Below are 21,942 nucleotides of genomic sequence, written 5' to 3' on the forward strand. Positions count from 1 at the left end.
CACAGCAGTCGAATATGAGCAAATCTATAGTCCACAAAGCACACTCTACATACAGAAATGACGAGATTAAAAATAAGTACAATTTATAGTACAGGGCATAGTTATGTAAGGAATCCAATGCAGCTATTACTTTGCATGTATCAAAAACTCTCATTCTCAACTCATCAGCAATGTTTTATCACCAACAGGTCCTAGGCATCTCTGAGCAAATGCTTTGGTACGTCTTTGCCTTCCTGGCCATTCTACTTTAAAGAGCAGGAGAGTTCCAACTGGCCGAGCACTGAGACTATAGGGCCTGCCCCATACAAAGCTTTGAGTAAGAAGCCACTGCAGAAATCAATCCACTTGTTAGCCACAGGAGTCCCTGAATTTCTCCACAGCATTAAGTTAGTAATTAGCAAACAAATTAACGATGTCTCTGCTAGTTTTTGCCTTGTCATGTAGGTCAGTATCCATGCAGCTCACTGCGGGCCACATCTAGCTAAGGGCCAGACCTAGTTTTATATCAAGGGCAGCTCTAGCAGTTATATAAATGCATATTTATTTAGTGAGCTATTTGATAAACTAACCTAATGTTCTTCACACTTTTGGTTTTAAAAAAGTGCAAAAGGGGGTCTTCAAGTTTATAGGAAAATTAATTGCAACCCTTCAGCATAATGTTTATAGGGCATCTTCACCTCAGAAATGCTTAGCTCCCTTTACCCATCCTTATACTCATCCCAGTATTCCCACAGTTCTGACTTACGTGCATTCAGCTGGAGGGGATTGTGCGGCACTGGGCAGAACACCTGGGCAGCGTAGTCTTCAAAGGTGGTGGGTTCCAAATGCTGCTGTGTGATTGAATCCAAGTATCGCATCCGTTCCTCAAAGCTGATTTCAAGAGGTTAAGGAAAATATTTGTGGAACGGGTTCATTCATTCACTTATAGCCACTTTCTCTCTGCCACAACAAGTTGTACCACGAAGCACATACATTAGATCAGGGGTATAAATGCCAACTAGTCATATACATCTTGTTATCTAAAATGTCTTTGTATAAATCATCATCATATAAAATTTCTCTTATATCAAATGAACTTTCTCTTATATCAAATGAACATTCTCTTATATCAAATGAACTTTCTCTTATATCAAATGAACTTTCTCTTATATCAAATGAACTTTCTCTTGTACACAATGAACCTTTCCTTTGTATTAAATCAACTTTCTCTTATATTGAATAAACTTCTTATATCAAATGAACTTTCTTATAGGGCATAGACGGACTGGGTGATAGGTCTCATAATATACAGTTCCATAGGGAAATGACCAACTTTATATTATATATCCCGTTAAATTGGCATCCATGTAAGCTAAATTTGCCAATAAGGATTCAGATTTATTTTAGAAATGTATTTTGAATGCAGAAGCATTAAAAAACAATGATTTGTTTTAAGCTGACAAAAGCTTGTAAGTAAATAGTGAATGTGTGAGCTGTGGGCAACTGCATACTGTTATTAGGATGAAATAAGTATCCTGCTGCCTTTCTTTCTCAAATTCACATTTCTTGAAAAAAAAAAAAAAAATGAAATATTGTGGGGAAATGTGTTATTATGGTTTAAAATTAAAATAGGAGGCCAGGACTTCCCTTTAGGGGCAATGTCTAAATTTATAAGGTATAATTAAGTTCTTCTTCCCATGGAGCCATGCCACTCACTACTTACTGTACTTATCTCAGGAGCAGGTGTTAGTGGACCTGTAAGTACAGCAGTAGCAATATCCTGGGGGCTTTGGGGCTTACTCCTCACCATAAAATGACACAGGCATATAATTAAGGAGAACTAAACACAGCTTTATGGGGTAGTTTACCATTAAACTTCAATTAAGTAAACTTTTGTATGATGTATTATAGACAGTGATATACTAAGGCAACTTGCCCTCATTTTTTTGTGGTTGCTAGGGAACAATTTACCTAGCAAACAGACAGTGGTTTAAATGAGAGACTACAAGATGAATAGGAGAGGGCCTGAATAGAAAGATAAAAAATAAAAGTAGCAATAAAATTGTAGCCTTAAATAGCAGTTGTTTATCGATGCAGAAGTCAGTGACCTCCATTTTAAAACTGAAAAGAGGCAGAAGAGGAAGGTAAAGATTAAAAAACTATAAAAAAATGAAGACCAATTGAAAAGTTGCTAATAATAGAAAAGATGAGCTTCCTCTTTATAATTAGCTGGATCTTGCACAAAGTGACCTTTCAATAAGCTATACATACTAAGAAGAACGATGTATGAACTTTATTTGATAAAAAAAAGCATTTTCCACATTTTCCTAGAAGTCTTATTAAACCTGCTCCTTAGATGTCGGTCATGCTTTAAACTGTGAATATTGTCTTATATAATATTGTTTTAGTTCATTCTAAAGGGGCCACACACAAGCTGATCTGGTACGCTCTAGACTCATCAGGCAATAGGACAGGAACGTGAGGGGTCACGCATGGTATGGCTGCCTTTCTATTTTCCAGTTGTTTGTGCAATAAGAACCAATGCTCAGAGCAGCAAGTGAAGAGGAGCTGTGGCTAAATTGACTGATATAGGCATTCAGTGTTGGGACAAGGCAAATACCTCTTGTCCCTATTGACCCCCTGGCCCACATATCAACACCACTTTACTAGCCCATTGTCACCTCCCCGCACCCCCCCACCCCGCCTCTACTCACTTACCAACGTGGACCACTACCACTCGCCCTTTTAGGAACTTATAGTAAGCCAGAGCACCTCTGCATAGGCCTCTCCTGCCTACCCCTAGTTCTAGCCCTATTGGCATGGGCAGAATTTTTTTAAACCACCCAATGCCCAAACTGACAGATATCTATAGTATATTGATAATACCTGGGATCAACAGGTCCCCATACAAGCTCATATAATTATACAGAACAACTTTATCTGTGCATCTATGACCACCTTTATCCTCAGATTTGGTACATTCCAGCCAAAGTCAAAGCGGGTGACAAACAATTGCACATGAGCCCCCCCCCAAATCAAATGCACCAATACAGACTTTTGATTAAAACACAAATAGGGAATAGAAAATCAATGCATAGAAACATACAACACCCCACTTGCATGTCTATGAGTACACTATGCCTATAACACTGTTGTGATTGAAAAGTCACAACTTCCATTTATCCAATATGAAAAATGTTCATGTTCATGGTGTGCTGAAAGCAAATTGTTTAGTTCAATACTCTGTTTATAGATATATACTCTATATCAGTGCTGTCCAACTTCTACGGTGTCGAGGGCCGGAATTTCTCTAGCGTACATGGTGGAGGGCCGCTAATGGAAGCCAGTTTTGACCACTCCCCTTTTTGAAACCACACCCACTTCAAACCACACCTATTTTATCACAATGGTGGTAGCACAGCAAAATCCCAAATGCTTGGTCCTTACTGTGGGGATATCAACCATCATTCATATGTGAAATAATTGTCATATTAAGATATACATATATAATTCCATATGCCTCCTCCTCCCCTGTGGATTGCAGAGCAACCCCCAGTACATAATTACACACCTTAGGGACCATCCAACTGCTAACAAACTCCCACAAAAAAACCCTGCCAGGTTCACCTCCCACAAGCAGCATAGGGCAAGCAGAGTATGGCACACACAGGTAGCACTCTGCCTGTCCTATGCTGTCTGTGTGTGCCATACTCTGCCTGCCCTACCCTGCCTGTGTGTGCCATACTCTGCCTTCCCTATGCTGCCTCTGTGTGTCATACTCTGCCTGCCCTACCCTGCCTGTGTGTGCCATACTCTGCCTGCCCTACCCTGACTGTGTGTGCCATACTCTGCCTGCACTACCCTTCCTGTGTGTGCCATACCCTCTCTGACATATGCTGCCTGTGTGTGCCATATTCTACCTGCCCTATGCTGGCTGTATGTGCCATACTCTGCCTACAGTACCTATGTCTGAGGTGTGAAGAAGTGAACAATGGGAGTGATTACAACCTGAGCCTGAGGTGTGAACACTGCAGGGGGTGAACAATGCAGAGATTAAAAGGTGTGAACAACACAGGGGATTACATATTTAAACAATACAGCCTGATTACAGCCTGAATCTGAGGTGAGAACCATGCAGGGGGCCAGTTAATCTCAGTACTGATACCATTTAAAGCTTACTCAAAGGTAAGTCATCAAAGCAGCCAGATAGGTGGGGGGCCACACAGAGGGGGGTCGCGGGCCGCCAGTTGGACAGCACTGCTCTATATCAATGACTGTGCCTAAGGTCTTATCCTATGTATACATACAGTACATGCACAAATAAATATTGTAGACGATGTGGTGTTTCTAAAAGTATTGCCAGTATTGGCATCTATTTGTCTACATGTATTTCTTTATTTACACACTAAATAACACCTTGTAATATATTTCCAGCAGTAATAGCTGAACAGCCCAGGCTTTGCAGAAGGAAACATGAATGATTGTGTATCTGCGGGTTCTGAATGCAGCAGCTTCAATGACGGTGAGAGAAGGTTACAGGTAGAATAAGGCAATGCCGCCTGTGAGACAAAACTCACTAGAGATTCTATAGTGGGCATTAATCTTTTGATTGGAGGTGTACATTTGTGTGTCTATATAGACAAGCAAGTGGCTGAAAGAAGAGCCTCTCGCAGCTGCCTATTTCTTTGCAGTTAATAGAATCCTCAGATTCACAGCAGTCTCCTTTGCACATAAAAAAAGTCCTTTGTGTATAACACAAACTAATTTTCTATTTGGCTGCAAAGGGGAAAAAAACAGTTTTTGCTTCTCTCTCCCGTGGAGCTTTTCATTATGTTTAGTTCACTCAACTTGCAAGCAATTCCTTGGAGAAGGGGGGAGAGAGAAAAGCTATGGGCAGACAAGAGGGGCAAAATGAGCTTGTTAGCACATTGTAAGTGCGGTATGTAGGTGGGCTGGTGCAAATCCCACTGGTACGCTAACTGATCACTCTAGGCATGCTGGCAAGCCCCTTTCACACTTTATAGGTGACACGAGGACGCATAGCTTTTAGCATATGTAAGCAAAACATGGAGAATAAAATGTTAGATTTCACTCTTTGCTTTTTGATGTACGATTGACTCAAATGCATGAGGTACTATTCAACATGGTACCCACAACTTCCAGCCTCAGGCACATCTGCATTTGGCCAACTAGGGCAACTCTTTATGTGAATCTAATTATATGAATCTATTAATTAAATGTGATTTTTATGCAGTTAAACTGGATCCGATTAATCAAGTGGCATAAGAAAAAGTTTTAGGGCAGACCTATGGTACAAATAGAATATATATATAGTAAAGCTGACCGTACACAAACAGATCATTTTGCAAGGTCACCAAACAAGTGGATCCTTTCCCAATATGGCCACCTAGGTGCTGGACAGATGCTAATAGGGGCCTATGCAGACCAGTAAAAGGACCGTATCGATTAGCTAATGCATTCCTCCTCTGATGGGATATTCTAACCTGCCTGAAATCTGGCGTATTTTTGGCCAGAAATTGGTTGGCAGACTATTAGGAGGCCCAATAACCTGCTAACTTGGTCAGGAGGTTTTATTGGTTCGACTTTGAATCCAGAAGATGGCAAACCAGCAGGACAGTTGCCATACACGGGCCAATATAAGTTGCTATCGGACCGAGTCGGCATCTTATTAGCTGAATGTGGACCCTCTGACAGGCCCACCTGACCAATATCTGGCCAAAAATCAACCAGATTAGGAAGGTTTAAAAATCTGATCCAGGTGAGGAGCACAGCAGCTAATTTATTCAGTCCTCACTCCGACGCCCTACATCCAATCTATGTGATTTGACCGTTTGGCTCTTCGGCCAAACAATTAGATCAATCTGATATCGGCCACCTCACAGTGGGCATATTGGGGAAAGGCCTACATGTTTGGTGACCTTGCCAAACAAGTGGATCTTTTAGTGTAAGGCCACCTTGAAAAACTAAACCCTAAAAATATGACTTGACAAGCCATATTGTATATACTGAACTTACTGATTTTGTTAAACGTGTCAGTGACATTGCACATGCTCAGTGGGCTCTGGGCAGCTGTTGAGAAGCTAAGCTTAGAGATTGCTGCAAATTATCAAGCAGAAAATGAGTCTGGTTTATCATATAAGCTGATGTTACAGGGCCGATTATTACATTCTGATGCTAATTGCACTGATTCAGAGCTGCCATATAATTTGAATCTGAATGAATTACTAATCAGCCTTATATTTTTAAATTTATATTCTATATACACAGTATATTGTGAGTGGGTGCCTAAGCTCAGTAACTGAGAGCAGCACAGAGCATGTGCAGGGAATCAGCAGAAAAGAAGATGGGGAGCTACTGGGGCATCTTTGGGGGCACAGATCTTCCCTGCTAAAGGGCTGTGGGTGCCTTGGAGCCCAAAACATAATCTACAGCATTCTGCCCTACTTGTATAGCTTAGCTTTAGTTCTCCTTTAAGCCCCACAGAGAGTGAAAAATCCTTATTGTTCCCATAATGGTAATCCATTTACTGACTGGAGCAATTATGAAAAGTTGCTTAACAAAGCAGAACAAGATAAAACTAAAGATAAAAACCCAAGAATGGGTCACTGGCACCTCTTCTGGTAGGGAACTGACTTTCCTTACATTAAATCACCTTTTTCCTGTGCTAAGGAGTATGATAAAGGAAACTGGAATAAACATGTAAGGACTGGGGAGCTGTATTTTTGGAGAAAATGATCAATGAAAGAGAAGACTGGTGGAAGCTGGGAAACAATAAAGAAATGTATATAATAACTGGGAAAGAAATAAGATGTACACTACTGTGAGAAAGAAAAGAGAAAGACACATGAGTTTGGCACCACACGCCCTCCAGTATAAGGGAAGAAGGTGCAGAGAAGAGATCAGCGGGACCTGCATTGTGTGCCTGGCTGGCCAGTGATTAGAGGACTCCTGGTATGTCTGGCTAAATCCCACAGGCTACCAGATGACTCAAAATCCAGAACAGGTGCTGATGGCTGTGCAAGCAGAGCCTGCATTAGGACATCTGCCACAACAATAATGGACATGATTAAAAGGCGCTAAATTAATGGCTTTGCGGGGGAGAAGCCTGCACTAATAAAGCAATAACTTAAGCAAATTTGAAGACCAAGTTCTGGGGTAATCACTGAATAAAAAACAAAGTGTAATAATGGCAAATGAAATCCTCTAATCTAGATTGGGAGATCCCCTGAGCGGCTGCTTTGCTTTGTGTCTCTCTACTCCCCCCCCCTTAGCTAAAGCCCAGCAGCGCTGAGAGACTGCTCACGGTCTCATCCATGAACGAGAAGTAACAGTCACCAAAACCCTGAGCCAATACTGGCACACAGTACGTTCTGTAGGCTGCGCTCAACCTCCTCCAGTGTCTGAAAATACCTTTCCTTTGTTGTCCGTGTAAATCATCAGTCATATACTTAAATCAAAATAAGGCAATTTCCAGCGGTTACGCAATTCATTTGTTATAAGACAGGTGATTTACATTGCCACCAATGGAAACATCATTGAAATGTGTACTGTATTTGTGTAATTTCTGTAGTTTACTGTACCACGAGGAAACTCACTTTTTACAAAAGCGCAAATGCCTCCTCATTAAAAAAAAAAAAGACTTTGGATTTTTTAATAATTTTTTTGTGATTACAAATGGAAAAAGTCTACCTCGAATTAAATAAAAATTGTTACAATTTGACATGGAAGACTCCCATTGACTCCAACATAACATGCCAGTTTTTCATGGTTTTTACACTTGATAAATACCAAAAAAACTGTATTTATCTTAATATGTGATTTTTGGCAGTAAAAAGATTGATATGGGGAACCAGAAAAAAACATTAATAAATCTGCCTCTAAGGGTGGGCAACAAAAGGTACTGTGTGCCCTTGGCCTTAGGGTGATGGCACAAGCGGCACTTCGAGCACAATGTTTGTACACAGCCCATAAACCCAGCACCAACAGACATGGGAGGCTACGCAAATGGCACTACAAGGATGTTTTTAAAGCCTTTCCGTCACTAATAACTCAACTCGTTGGCAGAATAAATGATATTTAAACCTGAGAGAACATGGTGCATGGTTAAATCTAGCGCTCCCACAGGCAGCCAGACAGGTTCAATTGTCCAGTCCGATGTGCTTATCTGCATCTATGCATAGACCAATCCAGTTAACGTCCAATTTCATCTTGTAATTGTTATGAACGCACAAAAAAAACTTTGATTGCATTACTCTAAGTGAGCTCTGACAAATGACAGGCAGATATTGTGTCAGACACAGAGTATATCTCCCCGATAAGCAGCATATTGGTTTAAACTAATGTACAATCTGCCTCTAGGGGGGTCAGCTGGACTGAGCTCTGGAACCTGACTCACAATCTGCCCATTTATCTATACTTAAATACAATATATATGTGCCAGAGAGAGGTACAGATGGCTTGCAGTCAGTTCAATTCAGGAAACTACAGAAATCGGAAGCGGTGGCCCAGCAGCTTCATTTGAACTACAATACCCAGAATCCCCAGGTTGGAGGCTACAAACCATAGTTTAAAAGGTGCTAACATTCCTACATTAAATACAAGGCAAAGCTAACAATCATTTTACAATCTGAGACTTTGAGACCCAGTTCCACTGAATGAATTGTCTTCGGCTGTATAACCTTGCACAAGTGAGTATAAGATTATATACTTACAGATAAACAAGGGCAAGTGGTTACTCTATGAACTAAGAGCTTATCTTCTGCTTAATGACTCTCAATGAGCAGAATCTAAGGGTCAGAAATGGGCAACACTGCAAATCCAGCCGTCAGACAGAGCATCAAATCCCAGGTTATACAGATGGTGTCAAGAGACAGATTCCTGCCATACCCTAACCCCCTTATTGCAGGCTGTCAAGCTGCTTAGGAACATTAGCAACAGTACAATACTGCTATTGTGTAAATTGTCGGTCATCCCTTCCCACTGAGAGGAAGCTCCTGCTGCCCCTGATTGGTGCCTACAAGAACAAAGACACAGATTTAGGCTTTCATCCACGCAAGCAAGCCAAGCGCTGCTATCTGGCTGCAACATATGCCCGCCCGGATGGCCAGCCTCGGGTGCTTATGAGAAAGCTACAGCGGTTACAAATACTAAATGAGTGTATGCCTTTGTGACAGGCATGGCGATGCTGAAATAGCTAGGACGGGGGAATACCTCACTCTCCTATTGTGAGCACCAGATGTTAAGTTCTATACACAGAGGTCAAAGCCAATGGCCACTCCTAATGATATGCATACATCTTCTTCTCTATTGAAATTTTAATTTCTTAGGCCTCTTAACCCAAACATCGGGCTGTAACCGCAACTGCACTCTGTCCATCCAATTTTGTGGCACATTTAAGTAGTTAAAGCAGGAAAAGAAAAAAAGGACTAGTTCATAATGATATAAAATGTAGGTGCAGCAATCAAAAAGGGGCCTTCTGATTGGTTGCTATGGGTACAGAATAAAGATAGATGAGGGGCGAGTTCTATAAAAGTAGGATTTAGGAAAGAAGTAGGCAGTTGTGTTGGAGCAGGCAGTTATATCCCCTGGGATGGCACAAATAGGCTTTAGCAAACCAATGATGCAGACTATCCAGCTTGTGAGGCTGCCCATCTACCAGCCAGGAGACCTGCCAGAACAGTTGGCGGAGGCCTTCACATAAAGTACCCCAGCTGGCACACACACACATATGCTGCTGCCCCTGTATGTGACCACTGAACATATTTCATCTCCCATAATAATAGTTAATAAATCTGTCAGATTTTATTGACAGTCAATTAAAGTTTTGATAAGTGACAAAATAGATAGACTGCGGGACCCAGTAGGATTCACAGCCATTCCGAATCATGGTAAATCTGCCCCACAGTTTTCATTATTGCCATCTGTCTGTTCCCTAACTACTCTATATTGAGTGAACTAGAGAGGTGCTAAAAGCTCAAGTCCCAGTTCTCAAAGCTGATGCCCTTACAGGGGTGGGTCACCTTTTGGTTAAGTTTTAGTATGTTATAGAAAGGCCTATTTTTTAACAACTTTTCAATTGGTCTTCAGTTTTGTTTTGTTTTTTTAAATATTTTTTTTTGGTTATTTGTCATTCTCTTCAGACTCCAGCTTTCACTGACCCCACCACTCAAAAACTATTTGCTCTGTAAGGTTTCAATTTCAATTTTTACTACTTACCTTTTTATTAAGGCCCCTCTCTACTCAGATCACTGCCTGGTTGCTAGGTTAATTTGGACCCTAGCAAAGAAAGCAACTGAAGGTTGCTGAACAAAAAGCTGCATACTTCAAAATCTGCAAATAATAAAAAATGAAGACCAATTGCAAGTTAGCTCAGAATATCACTCTCTATATCATACTAAAAGTTAATTTAAAGTTGAACAAAGCATAAGGAAAGATTTGGCTAAATACCAAAACGAATTAGAATCTAAATTTTCAAGTACGGTTGTTGAAAAACAAAAGAGAACTGCGCGTTTGAATCTTGGCTGAAGCCTGAACCAAATCCTGGATTCGGTGCATCCCTAGTCCATAGTTCCTTTTTTAGCACAAATACCCCCATCACCTTCTATATATAAAAAGAGCAAATTAAAATATTAAATACTAGTCCTTTATATCACTATAGATCTAATTACTATCCACTTTTCCAGGACAAAGAATAACATTACCAATAAAAACAAGCCTTATAAATGCAGTTTTAATGTTTCCTTTTCTCCCCCCTGTTAGTTTTGGGAGCTACATTATTGGTCCCAAAAGGGTTAAAATCAACAACTGAGCCTGAGTCGGAACACTCAAGCTTTTAAAGAAATTATCCCAGGGGAAAAATAAGCCATCTACCAACAGGTAAGAGACACATTACTGGCAGACGTATCTGCCACTGGTTGAGAATAGGAACAATTGTTCCGAAGATCGCTGCTCGTTGTAGCCCTCATTCTAACTGCAGGAGGAAGCTGTTAAGGGGTAGGCAATGAAAATAAAACGTAGCAGGGTAAAGATGTGGAAAAGGTGGCACGCACGTTTGATGAGGAGGACATGCTAGGGGAGGGTGACGGACCTCAGACTCTGAGCCACGGGCAGTGATAGAGACAGATTGCTGTAATTCTTTCTGATTGATCCACGGAGAAACATACAATCGATAAACGGCCTATTTTGCCAAGTAGCACAAATACGCATTTGTTAAAGCTCTACATTACTAAAACCAAAAGCTTTGGAGGGGGTTGGCATCATTTTCTCTGCTCTTGCTAGCTTAATGCCTGCTTTTAAATAAAAAAAAAAAAAAAAACCTTGTGAGCGAGTGCTTTTTGTAAAGGTGTTTGGCAGCCAGCAGAAACTGCAACCCAGGCCATTATTACTAGAATCTACATAAAAGAATTTGTTTAAATCACTTTCTATGATTGCAATAAGTCATTGTTATTTTAAGAGTGTTTTAGGTAAAATCTACTTCTTAAGAGTGTTTTATCTTACTTTGCTTTATGAATAGATTGTTATGCATGAATAGAAAATGGCAAACACTGCAACAGAGTAGTCCTGCTGCACAATGCCCATACTATTCTGGTAACATAGCTGCCATCATACAAATGTAACCAGGACGTGACAGCAACTAGTGGGAAACAACTGCTACTGGGATGCTCCTACCCAGGCCAGACTGGCAATCTGTGGTTTCAGGCAAATGCCAGAAGGGATGCTGTAAGATTTAGCAAGCCTGTGGGGGGCTGTTTGGGCCTCTGTGTAATTGAAATGGCAGGGCCTATTTTGTATCCCAGGCCTGCTTCTACCATAAGGCCACACTGACATGTTTTTAAGAATATGCCTGTATCATGTGCCCATACCGACTCTTCTATTGTAGAGAGGACCCCCAATGTGGGCCAAAGTTTGCTCTTGGCATGTTAGCTCATAATGTGGTAACCGATATAGAAAAACAAAGATGCCACCCTGCTTAAAGTTCTGTGGGCTTTTAAAAAACCGGAAGGCCTAACCCTGATTTGATGGCCCTCATTTTCACTGGATTGATCCCCCAAGGGAGACCAGTCCAACAGTTTGGGCACCACTGATCTATAGCAATCTTCACTATTAATTGCTTTCGCCACATTCTGAGTGCTCCAATGTCTGCACCACATGGCTAGGGAACTAACAATACAAGTGAACAGAGACACAGCGTAAAATATAAATAATATAATATCACTGTCAAGCGTCAGACAGGGACACTGTTTATCAGTTTATATGCATTGACATGCATTATCAGTGGTGCTATTCTGGCACTTAGAAGTTGTATCTTGGACAATGCCAGTCCCTTAAACAGGTTCGAACACAAAAGCATACTATAGGCTATGCTGAGGCAAACACATGGATTAATCCTTAGTATATGCAACATAATAGAACAGAACTACACACACACAACTGCAACATAGTAACAGTGAATTAGGTTGAAAAATGACACATAGCCATCAAAGTTAACCTTATGTGCAACCAGGTTGTAATTCTGGGTTAAGATAGGTTCATTCTGTGTGTGCCTTTAGTCTTTCATACTCTGAATAAAACAAAAATAAGAAGCAACATAAACGTTATCCAAGTTTCCCACATAATCAACCTGCATTCAATCTCAGGCTGAGGATTTGAGTGCTGTGGAACATTAAATGTGGCGACACGAATCAGAAGCCGCGCTGAAAGGGAGCAGCTGACAGAGGTGTAGTTATGACTCTGCAGGTGGATTAGGAGTGATTATAAAAATGCTTTTTAAGAATGGAAGGGAAAAAAGAGAGCAGTTAGCATCAGCAATCATCTAGAGTTACACGAAAGAAAAGCATCTCAAAAATCAGAAAAGGGAAATGGGGAAAAAGCTTAAAGATGCCTAAAATCTAGAGTTATTTACTGTGGGCTGTGTGGAAAATGCTCCAAACAAATAAAAACGCACATTTCTGTAGTAGCAAAGGGTTCCATAGCCAGTAGGTGCAACTCAGGGCAGCACCATTCAGCACTGCCTTTGTGCCTTGGTCTCTGCTTCTAATGCTTATAACAGGGCATAGCACTGCTAATAAGGTCATGGAATAAAAATAGAAAGCGGTGTTTCAATGGAAAGTGTTTTTTAAATACGATGAAGAAAATGATATGCTAACAGTATCTGCAACTGGTTTTCATTGGCACTGATTTTTTCCCCCCCACTTTGCACACCTACATATAAAGATAAGCATTAAAAAAATCAGCACTACACAGGAGTGGGATCCATTATCTGGAAACCAATTATCCAGAATGCTCTGCATTATAGGTATGCCATCTCCCATAGACTCCATTTTAATCAAATAATATAAATGTTTAAAAATGATTTCCTTTTTCTCTGTAATAATAAAACAGTACCTGTACTTGATCCCAACTAAGATATAATTCATCCTTATTGGAAGCAAAACAATCCTATTAGGTTTGTTTAATGTTTAAATGATTTTTTTTTAGTAGACTTAAAGTATGGAGATCCAAGTTACAGAAAGACCTTTTATATGGAGAACCCCAGGTCCCAAGCATTCTTGATAACAGGTCCCATACCTGTATACAATTGTAGCCACACACTCCCCGGTGACCAGACAGAATTTAAGTTTCACTCTGGAGAATGGCACGTTAGAACAGTGATTAATTTAAAAAACACTATTTTTAAAACCACTTGGAAGAAAAGACTGGCTATACCTGTACATTGAGATGTGCTGCAATTTTTTGGCCAGATATTGGTCCTGCAAGCCCGTTGGAGGGCCCCATTAATGGGTTGATAACCAACAACTCGCATTCAGCAGCTTAAATCTGCCCAAATCTTCCTTTAGTTGTAGGTGGCAGCATGATGGCTCTACTGGTATATTCTCCACTCTCCTTTCTATGGCCATGGCTATAATTACATGTCATTCACAACATACAAGCTGCTGCTGTGGTGACTGAAAAGGAAGGTTCTATTGGCAGCCTAAAAACCAGTGTATTCTGCTTAACAATCAGCCTAATATTTTGACTATTCCAAAACACCCCTAAGCTTAGCTAGTCAGCACCCCAGAGCACACTGAGCATGTGCATCAAAAGATGGTCCATCAACATCAGAAGATGGGGTACTGCCCTGAACAACACTGAACATGGATCACTACTATAACTGGGCTGCAGAACCTCTGGGCTACTATAGAAAGTTCAGTATACAACATAGCCATAATAATTATATATTATAAATATTATATATAGTAATTTTTTGTGTCACACAATGTACCTAAATCACTGAGAGAAAACTCCCTAGATAATATTTGGGTGTGTCTATGGCCACCTACTCTTTCCAAGTGCTATCCCTATGACAGGAAGGATACAAATTTTGGTACAGGGGGATAAGAGATTTAAGTGCTCTGCTGGCATTGATGGCTGTTGCACGAACCAGTCCTGGGAGGATTTTGCCATTCACAATCGCTCCATCGAAGAGGGGCCCAAAAAATGGGATCTTAGAAAACAGAAAAAACTACTGTTAGAAATACAAATCTCAGTGGAAATAATGGTCACATAACACTCTATATAGCTGCCAATCACTACTTTTTTTAACTAACAATTCTAAATTCCTTATTTCCCATAAGGAATCCAGAATAAGGCCACTGACACACGGGGCGCTTAATTGCCCCGGCAGCAAACCTCCTTTCCTGAATACTTTCATTTTCGTTTTAATCACTGCATTCTGCATTTTTGGGCAATTACCAGGGATTGCTGTATATAATGTGTTGCACACGAGGTGATTCAAACTAAAGTGATGAAGAAGATATTTTTAGACGCTTCATCACCCGTGGGAGGAGATTTCTCACCCCCTGTGCACCTAAAAGTGTATTTGTCAACTTGTGCAAATTATATTAAGATAACTACTAGCATCCCAATTAAACCAATAAACCAAAATACAAGGGGTTTCGCAATGAATACAGGTTATATAGTCTGTATAATACAATCATTTTAATGCAACTCCAAACATGACTTGGTCTCCATTGCGGTGACCCGCCTAATTCAAACCCTAACATACATAACCAAATTGATTCTGCATTAGTTAAAAACAACCTGAAACAAGGAACGCATTTAATCCTATATTTTAATATCTGGCAGAACCCTGAAACCTATGCAAAAGATTTGGGCAAATACCAAACTGAATCTTGATTTGCATAAGCAAATTAGGAAAAAAAAAAGGGACAAACAAATCCAAGCGCAAAATTTACATTTATGTGACAAAAAGTCATGTGGTTTTAAGGATTTGGATTCAGTTCAGACACAGGGATGGATTTGGCTGAATCCAAATCATGCTGAAAAAGGCCAAATTCCGAACTGAATCCTGTATTTGGTGCATCACTACCAGTAACACATTCTCCTTCAGATGGGCAACTCTTTCTAGAAATAATAAAGAAGTTAGGTGATTCCCTGGGATTATATGTATGGTTATATACAAGTGCATATTTATGTGTTTAAAGCACATTGTATCTGGCGAGATAAATTTCTGTAGGAGAGAAAAACAGGCATTAACTGAAACAAACTTTTTGCCTTAGCTGCATATTTCTACTTCTTCTCTACCAGCATGACATTGCCTCGAGTCTCTCAGTAAAGGACTATTAAAAAAGGTATTCTCAAAGAATTTTTTTTTTCTGGAATCTGTAAAGAGTTAAGTCCCCTAGAGGTGGCACTTGTCCAGTGTATATAAGCAGAACCAGGACAGTGGTGCGATCAAATGAAGTCTGGGCTCTTCCTGGCTACCACGTTAACTTAAATAGAAGCTTTGCCCAACAAGCTTTCCCTGTCATTTACAAAACATTTCCTGTTTCTTCTAATACCGTAATATCTTAAATATACAGGCAATGTGATGTATAAACCACCTTATATGTGTCCTTACGGGACAAAAACGGATTTAAATGGTAAGCAGAATGTTTTCTAATGTAAAAAGCAGCACTGTTGCATAATAAAGTAGCATTTGATTAGTTAACCTTGGCTTCATTAAAATGATTTACACGTTAGAATGCATTTGTGCAAGCACACAGTCACAACTCCTTACTTCTGGCTTCTTCATAATCTGGATGCTGAACATGTGGTTCTTCATGGGGTATATTACAAGTAGGACGTCCCCAAATTCAGTGGGTATGATGCCGCGGCGATATTCCCGACTGTGTTCTGACCACACAATGTGCACCTCATCATTCCCAAGGTGGCGAAGCTTCAGAGAGGAAAAAGTACTGATCAGCATGGACAGAGCTCACAGAAACAGACTGACAATATTTTAGTTCACAGTTCTATTTAATAAAACTTTAGGGCTTGTATGAATTACTGAACTGCCAAAGTGCAGTTTCCAAAGAGAGTCTAGTCCCCTTTAATCTGCCATTAACACAACTACAACTTCCAGAAAACACACAACTTTTATGTGACATTCTGACCACCACTTTTAGCCCCCAGCCAAAACCCAGCAGCAAAATGTCAACACAAAACCATAGCCTAGTTATGGGTGGCGCAGCTGTAATGAACTGTACGAAAATGCATTGGAGGAGGCAAGTAATATGGAATTTCCACATATAAATGCATCAATAAATATAATATGAAGGCATGGCAATTTCTGTGGACACCAAACAAAGTAATAACTGGGTAACTGTTCAATAGTCCTTGTTTTCATCTATTAATCTTATTTAAGTTGCATTTGGTAGGAATGAAACCATATGTAGAGGCTATCATGTGTTGGCATAGTAAGGGCTTAGTAAGTACATTTTGTGCCAAAATGCCATGTAGCAAGTTAGCTTCCTCTACATGAAACAGGACTGAAATATTTTTTAATTTATATTTTTTTAATAATACAAGAATCAAGTAAACAAAATAAACATTGTCCAGGTCAGAGTATTACATAGCAGGGTCAGCAAGATACAGTAATACAGTGTGTTTTGTAGATACTACGTAGTATACAGAGTTTGTGAATTGGTAGAAAAAAGCATAGCACATCATTGTTAGAGCCCTGCATCCAACTATGGTGTCCAGATATGTTCATATTTGGTCTGGATACCCCTAGTTTTCGATTTGTTGCCACGAAGAGACACTAGGTAGGGTTGCACCCATTCAGTGCATTGCAATATCTTTTTTAGCATAGAATAATAGGGACTGGTATCGATTGCGGGCATAGTTAGTAGGAATAATGTTAGGGCGTTTACAAGGATATTAATAATGGTACACCAGAAGTTGACTATTGGTGGGCAGGGCCAGATCATACGAACGAAACTTGCATTGGATTGGATCGAGGGCAGGAGTTGTCCATCTTTCTCCCCATTTTAAAGAGTCTGATTGGGGTGATATAAACCTGATTTAGAGTTTTGTATTGAATAAGCCTATCCTTAGGGGATATAAGGAATTTGTAACAATTCACTGTTGCTTCCTCCCAGTCATCTTGGGTCATATCTAGTATATCCTGAGCCATTTGTCCATCCTGAAGGTAAAAGTTTGGGGTACTGAGATTAGAAGTGTTTGGTATACCCTTCAAATCAGTTATTAAATCAGGTGTAGAGTATTTTTCAGGGGTGTGGCACATAATGTGGGTTGAAGTAATAAGAATTGTGCCTGAATGCGAGTCTGAGTTGAAGATATTGGTAGAATGAAATATGGTGTTGGGAGTATTTTTTTTAGATTTTCCCGATATGTGGGTAATCCAGAATCTCCAAAATATTTTAGGTCTATTTGGGGCCAGAATATATATCCTTGCGGGGACTGAAATATTTAGCCTTTGTTTCATACTATAGATCTGAAAATGACAAAAAACACATGAAGAGAGATTTCTTCCCCTTGAGACATGTCTCTGAGATGTTATCTTCCATGTGCCTTTCTGTTTAGCATCCATGCTGTGAGCTGCTGTGTCCTGCCTTGTCTCTCCTTGTTCTGCATAGCCACAGGCCAAATGTGATGTAAATGAAACCTTGAGGTACGATTATATGCAGGTTTCATCTAATAATGGTCTAATCTTTGACAGGAACTTCGGCTGCTGGAATTATGTTTTTTGATACTGTCTCACTAGACTTCTTTAGAAAGTGCTCAATGACTAAACTGGTTATGGAATTAAAGAAAGACAACAGCATCACAATATATGCAGGGCAAGGGACCTGGGCAGAATATTCCTACTCAGTAATAAGGAACTCCCCATGTTTCCACACTTTGCAAAAGAAGCTGAGGATTTCAATTCTGGGTCCGGCCATCTGGTGCCACCCCCCACGGGCCACCTTATTAATTATAAAGGTTGCTGCTACTTAGGTATCCTCAGCGCCAAAAAGATTTACCCATAATCAAACACACAGAGAGAGGCAGACACAGTAATACAGTGAGCATTATTAAAGGAATGTATAATTAGATAGTGTTTTATGTGCTTGGAGGTTCCAGATTTGATTATCAGAGCCTATTCCTAGCCACCAAATGTTCAGAAATGCCTTAGTGGTAGCCTAAAGCTAGCTATACATGAGCAATTTTTAGGGCATTTATGTTGGGCACTCCCCACCAATTTTTCTGTACCATGGATATAGGCTGGACATGATTAAAAGTGTTGCTTGGCAGGCTTAAAGGAGCATTAATACTGGTAGGTGTGCTTTGAATGTGACTAACAATCATGCAATCCTTTTGTTTTAACCTTATAGTTACACGAGTTTGCTCCACAAATCTTGGTTTTCAGAAAAATCATAATTTATATGCCTTAAGTCAACTTTAGAGATACAGAGAGGCAACAAACAAACCCAGTTCGCGTATAAAATAGTAGCAGTACTGGAAAAATTACATTAATTTAATATGAACTTTTATGGATTTAAAAATAAACATATATACCCACATTATTCAAAGGTAGTGATTTTGGATGTTCTTCTCTTCTTACTCTTTCATACAGCCCAACAGATGTTAATAGCAGATAACAGGTTTCATGACATTTCATGAGATCAAATGACAACATAAAACCTAGCAAAGTTATTACAGCAACCTGGCACATACAACTGTACAGCAGGATAGTTAATACCAGTTGACCTTTACATGTAGATCTGCAATTGGCCTTAGGATCCCTGTAAACCATAAAAATTTCTGCTATAGTAATAAAACCTTTTTTAATGTAAAAGAACTACATCCTTTATGGCAAGAGCATTGTAGCTCACATTGCTCTATATGTAGAGTACACGGGTAGAGGGAAGATGGGGGTAATGTATTGCTTTCCCTTTGATCATTTTCCCTGTAAATGATGATGAAAAAGAGTGGCTGTTCTTCAGATTGGAAGAGAGGCTTGAGAAATGGATCCATAACAAGCAGCTAATGCCTGGGGCAGGGCCAGCGCCCAATACTCCATCCTTCTAATCTAATTAGAGGCATTAAACTTCATGCTGAGGTCAAGCGGCTTCTACTTCCTGCATCCTCAGACCTCCAGCCTGGGCTCATTAATGTATCCACTGGCTAGATTAACACCTCTAAAGATGCATGTATGAAGGAGCCAGGGGACAAATAAATCTCGAAGAGCGATCACTGTTAACAATACCATGATATCAAATATATTAACTTGTCAGCAATGATATGGAATTGACTTAATCTGAAACAAATACTGATGCAGAGAGACTGTCACTGGTCCTGTGTCTTATATACAGGGAGCACAATGTCTCTTTTATCTGTGAATTTGTAGGTTCTATGTGACCAACTGCACACTATTTGTTCAATAGCATTTTCTGTCCTACAGTGAGAGAGTATCTCTGTAAACTCAGCATCTACTTTACTCCAACATTAAGTCGGACAGAAACACGGATTTATGAAGTTTAGTTATTATCAAGACACCGGGGGTCATTTATAAAGTTTGCACAGCGCATATTTTTTTGCAAATGTTTCCCTCTAAACGCTTACATTTTGCACTGCTGTGTCCTTTTTTTTTTTTTGCGACTCACAGTGAAATGCGAATTGTGCACAAAAATTTGCAAATGAAATTGCGATTTGCATGGGCATGCCCTCTGTGCGCGTTTATTATGTGCGAATATAGTGGCAATTTTCTGCCGATTTGCAAAATAAGTTTAGCAAATATTTTTTTCTGCCACTAAAGCTGTGGCGTACCGTGGACTTAGAGTGTGCACATAAATATTCGCAATTTGCAAATAAGCCATATTTAAAGGAGAAAGAAAGGTAAAAACCAAGTAAGCTTTATCAGAAAGGTCTATGTAAATACAGTCATAAGCACACACAGAAACACTGCACTGAGTCCTCTGTCAAAAGATTTGTTGTGTCTGTAATTCATGTGCCAGAGACACGCAGCTCTCTGCTTTCTCCCCTCTCCTGCTCACTCAAGAATGCTAAAAACTCACTCCCCCCCTTAGGAATGTGGATCTGAGCCAATCAGCAGGAAGCTGACTCATAGTCTGGGAACTTTCTTTACACAGCTTAGCATTTTTTCTTCCTGTTTTGCTTCTGATCTTCTGAACAGGAGAAATATGGGGAGACTTAAGGGCACTATTGAGAGAACTGAAGGTAAGCCTGCAGCTTGAGATTAACTCTTTACTAGCCTTTCCTTCTCCTTTAAAAAAAGCTTTAGGGACATTAAAGAGGACCTGTCACCCTAAAAAATAATTCCAAATCCTTTTCTATCATGTTAGTTGAGCAAAACAAACTTTACTTATACCATATAAACTATTTAATTTTTTTCAGCTTTGGTCTTGGAATTTACAGTCACAACCAGCAGGCCGGCGCCATTTTGTGTACAGTATTATTAAGACAAACTTTGTATCACCCCAAAATCTTATGCAGCTAAGTGATATCTAGGAAGTGCTGAATGGAAAATCAGGCCGCAGGCATAGAGGCGGGGTAGGCAAAATATGATTGACAGCTCAGATTTTTAAATGCATTTATAACAGGTATGGATGATTACATTAAAAAAATTAGGGTTTCATGTTTAATTTTTAAAGGCCTTTTATTATACAGCTTTTTATGTGTGGGTGACAGGTCCCCTTTTAGGGCACTGTAATTAAATTTCGCAATTATGTTTGCCCATTAAATGCACCAGTCTTGTCCAGATTTATAAATATAAACATGGGCAGGGTGAATATGTTCATTGTGCGAATAATTCTGTTCTGGGTGAATTTTATAAATGACCCCAACTGTCTTATATTTTGACTGATCTCCTTTTTCTCTGTAATCATAAGACCTGTATTGCTAGAACAGGGCTCGGTAAAACAGCATCCCCATATTCTGGAACTTTCTGGATAATGTGTTGCCAGGCCCCATACCTGTACTTGAATTTGCAGTGCTGTACATTTGACAGTACATTAACAGTACACACACAGGGTGCAGAGACAGGGCAATAAACAAGCTATATATACAGTTACAAAGGCTGAACAGAGCAAGCAGCATGCTGGGTTAATATTTGGTATGGCAAGTTATTAAGATTGTGAGATTTGAGTGGGCAGTTTGAGGTTACTTTGTACACTGTATATTTTTCAAATAAGCAAAAGGATAGCAAATAAAAATCAGACCTAGTCACAAAAGGAAAATGTGCTCACCTTTTTGGTTAAACAATCATCAGAGTCTGAAATCATTCTTGTGGAGACATGGAACATGACCTCCACTATTGAGGTTGCAAAATATGGAGTGCTAAAGCCAGTGCTCTTGTTCCTCTGAAGTCCTCCCAGGAAGCCACAGTGATTGGAAAGATTGACCTGGAGAAACGCAGTACATTGCTGATGTTCTCTACATCACGTCATTGTACAGTACAATTGATGACAGTGGGCAGTTTTCTGCTAGTTTCAGTGTGCTATAGGCATCATAGGGACACTAATTTGCCCTGCTGCTAACAATGTGTAGACCTCTGACTTTTATGCTTGTACAGTAGGTGATGGGAACATACAAAGTGCATTGATCATTATGTTGTAAGTACTCCTATAAGCTACAAGGGATACAAAAAAACCAAAAACA

The 21,942-nt window shown here is 39.9% G+C and overlaps 1 protein-coding gene across 10 annotated transcripts in view; it reads right to left on the minus strand.

Annotated features, from left to right (window-relative positions):
- ralgapa1 (Ral GTPase activating protein, alpha subunit 1 (catalytic)) overlaps positions 1-21,942 on the minus strand; it is a 112,200-nt gene that overhangs the window by 6,210 nt on the left and 84,048 nt on the right. For all 10 annotated transcript variants that reach the window (XM_031890555.1, XM_031890553.1, XM_031890556.1 and 7 more), the window contains 4 exon segments: positions 21,531-21,686; positions 16,058-16,216; positions 14,355-14,482; positions 746-870 (listed from right to left, as the gene is read on the minus strand). In XM_031890555.1, coding sequence (XP_031746415.1) covers positions 746-870; positions 14,355-14,482; positions 16,058-16,216; positions 21,531-21,686 — 568 coding nt within the window.

Source organism: Xenopus tropicalis, chromosome 8 (assembly GCF_000004195.4).
Source record: "Xenopus tropicalis strain Nigerian chromosome 8, UCB_Xtro_10.0, whole genome shotgun sequence".
In the NCBI taxonomy this organism is placed as follows: Eukaryota; Metazoa; Chordata; class Amphibia; order Anura; family Pipidae; genus Xenopus; species Xenopus tropicalis.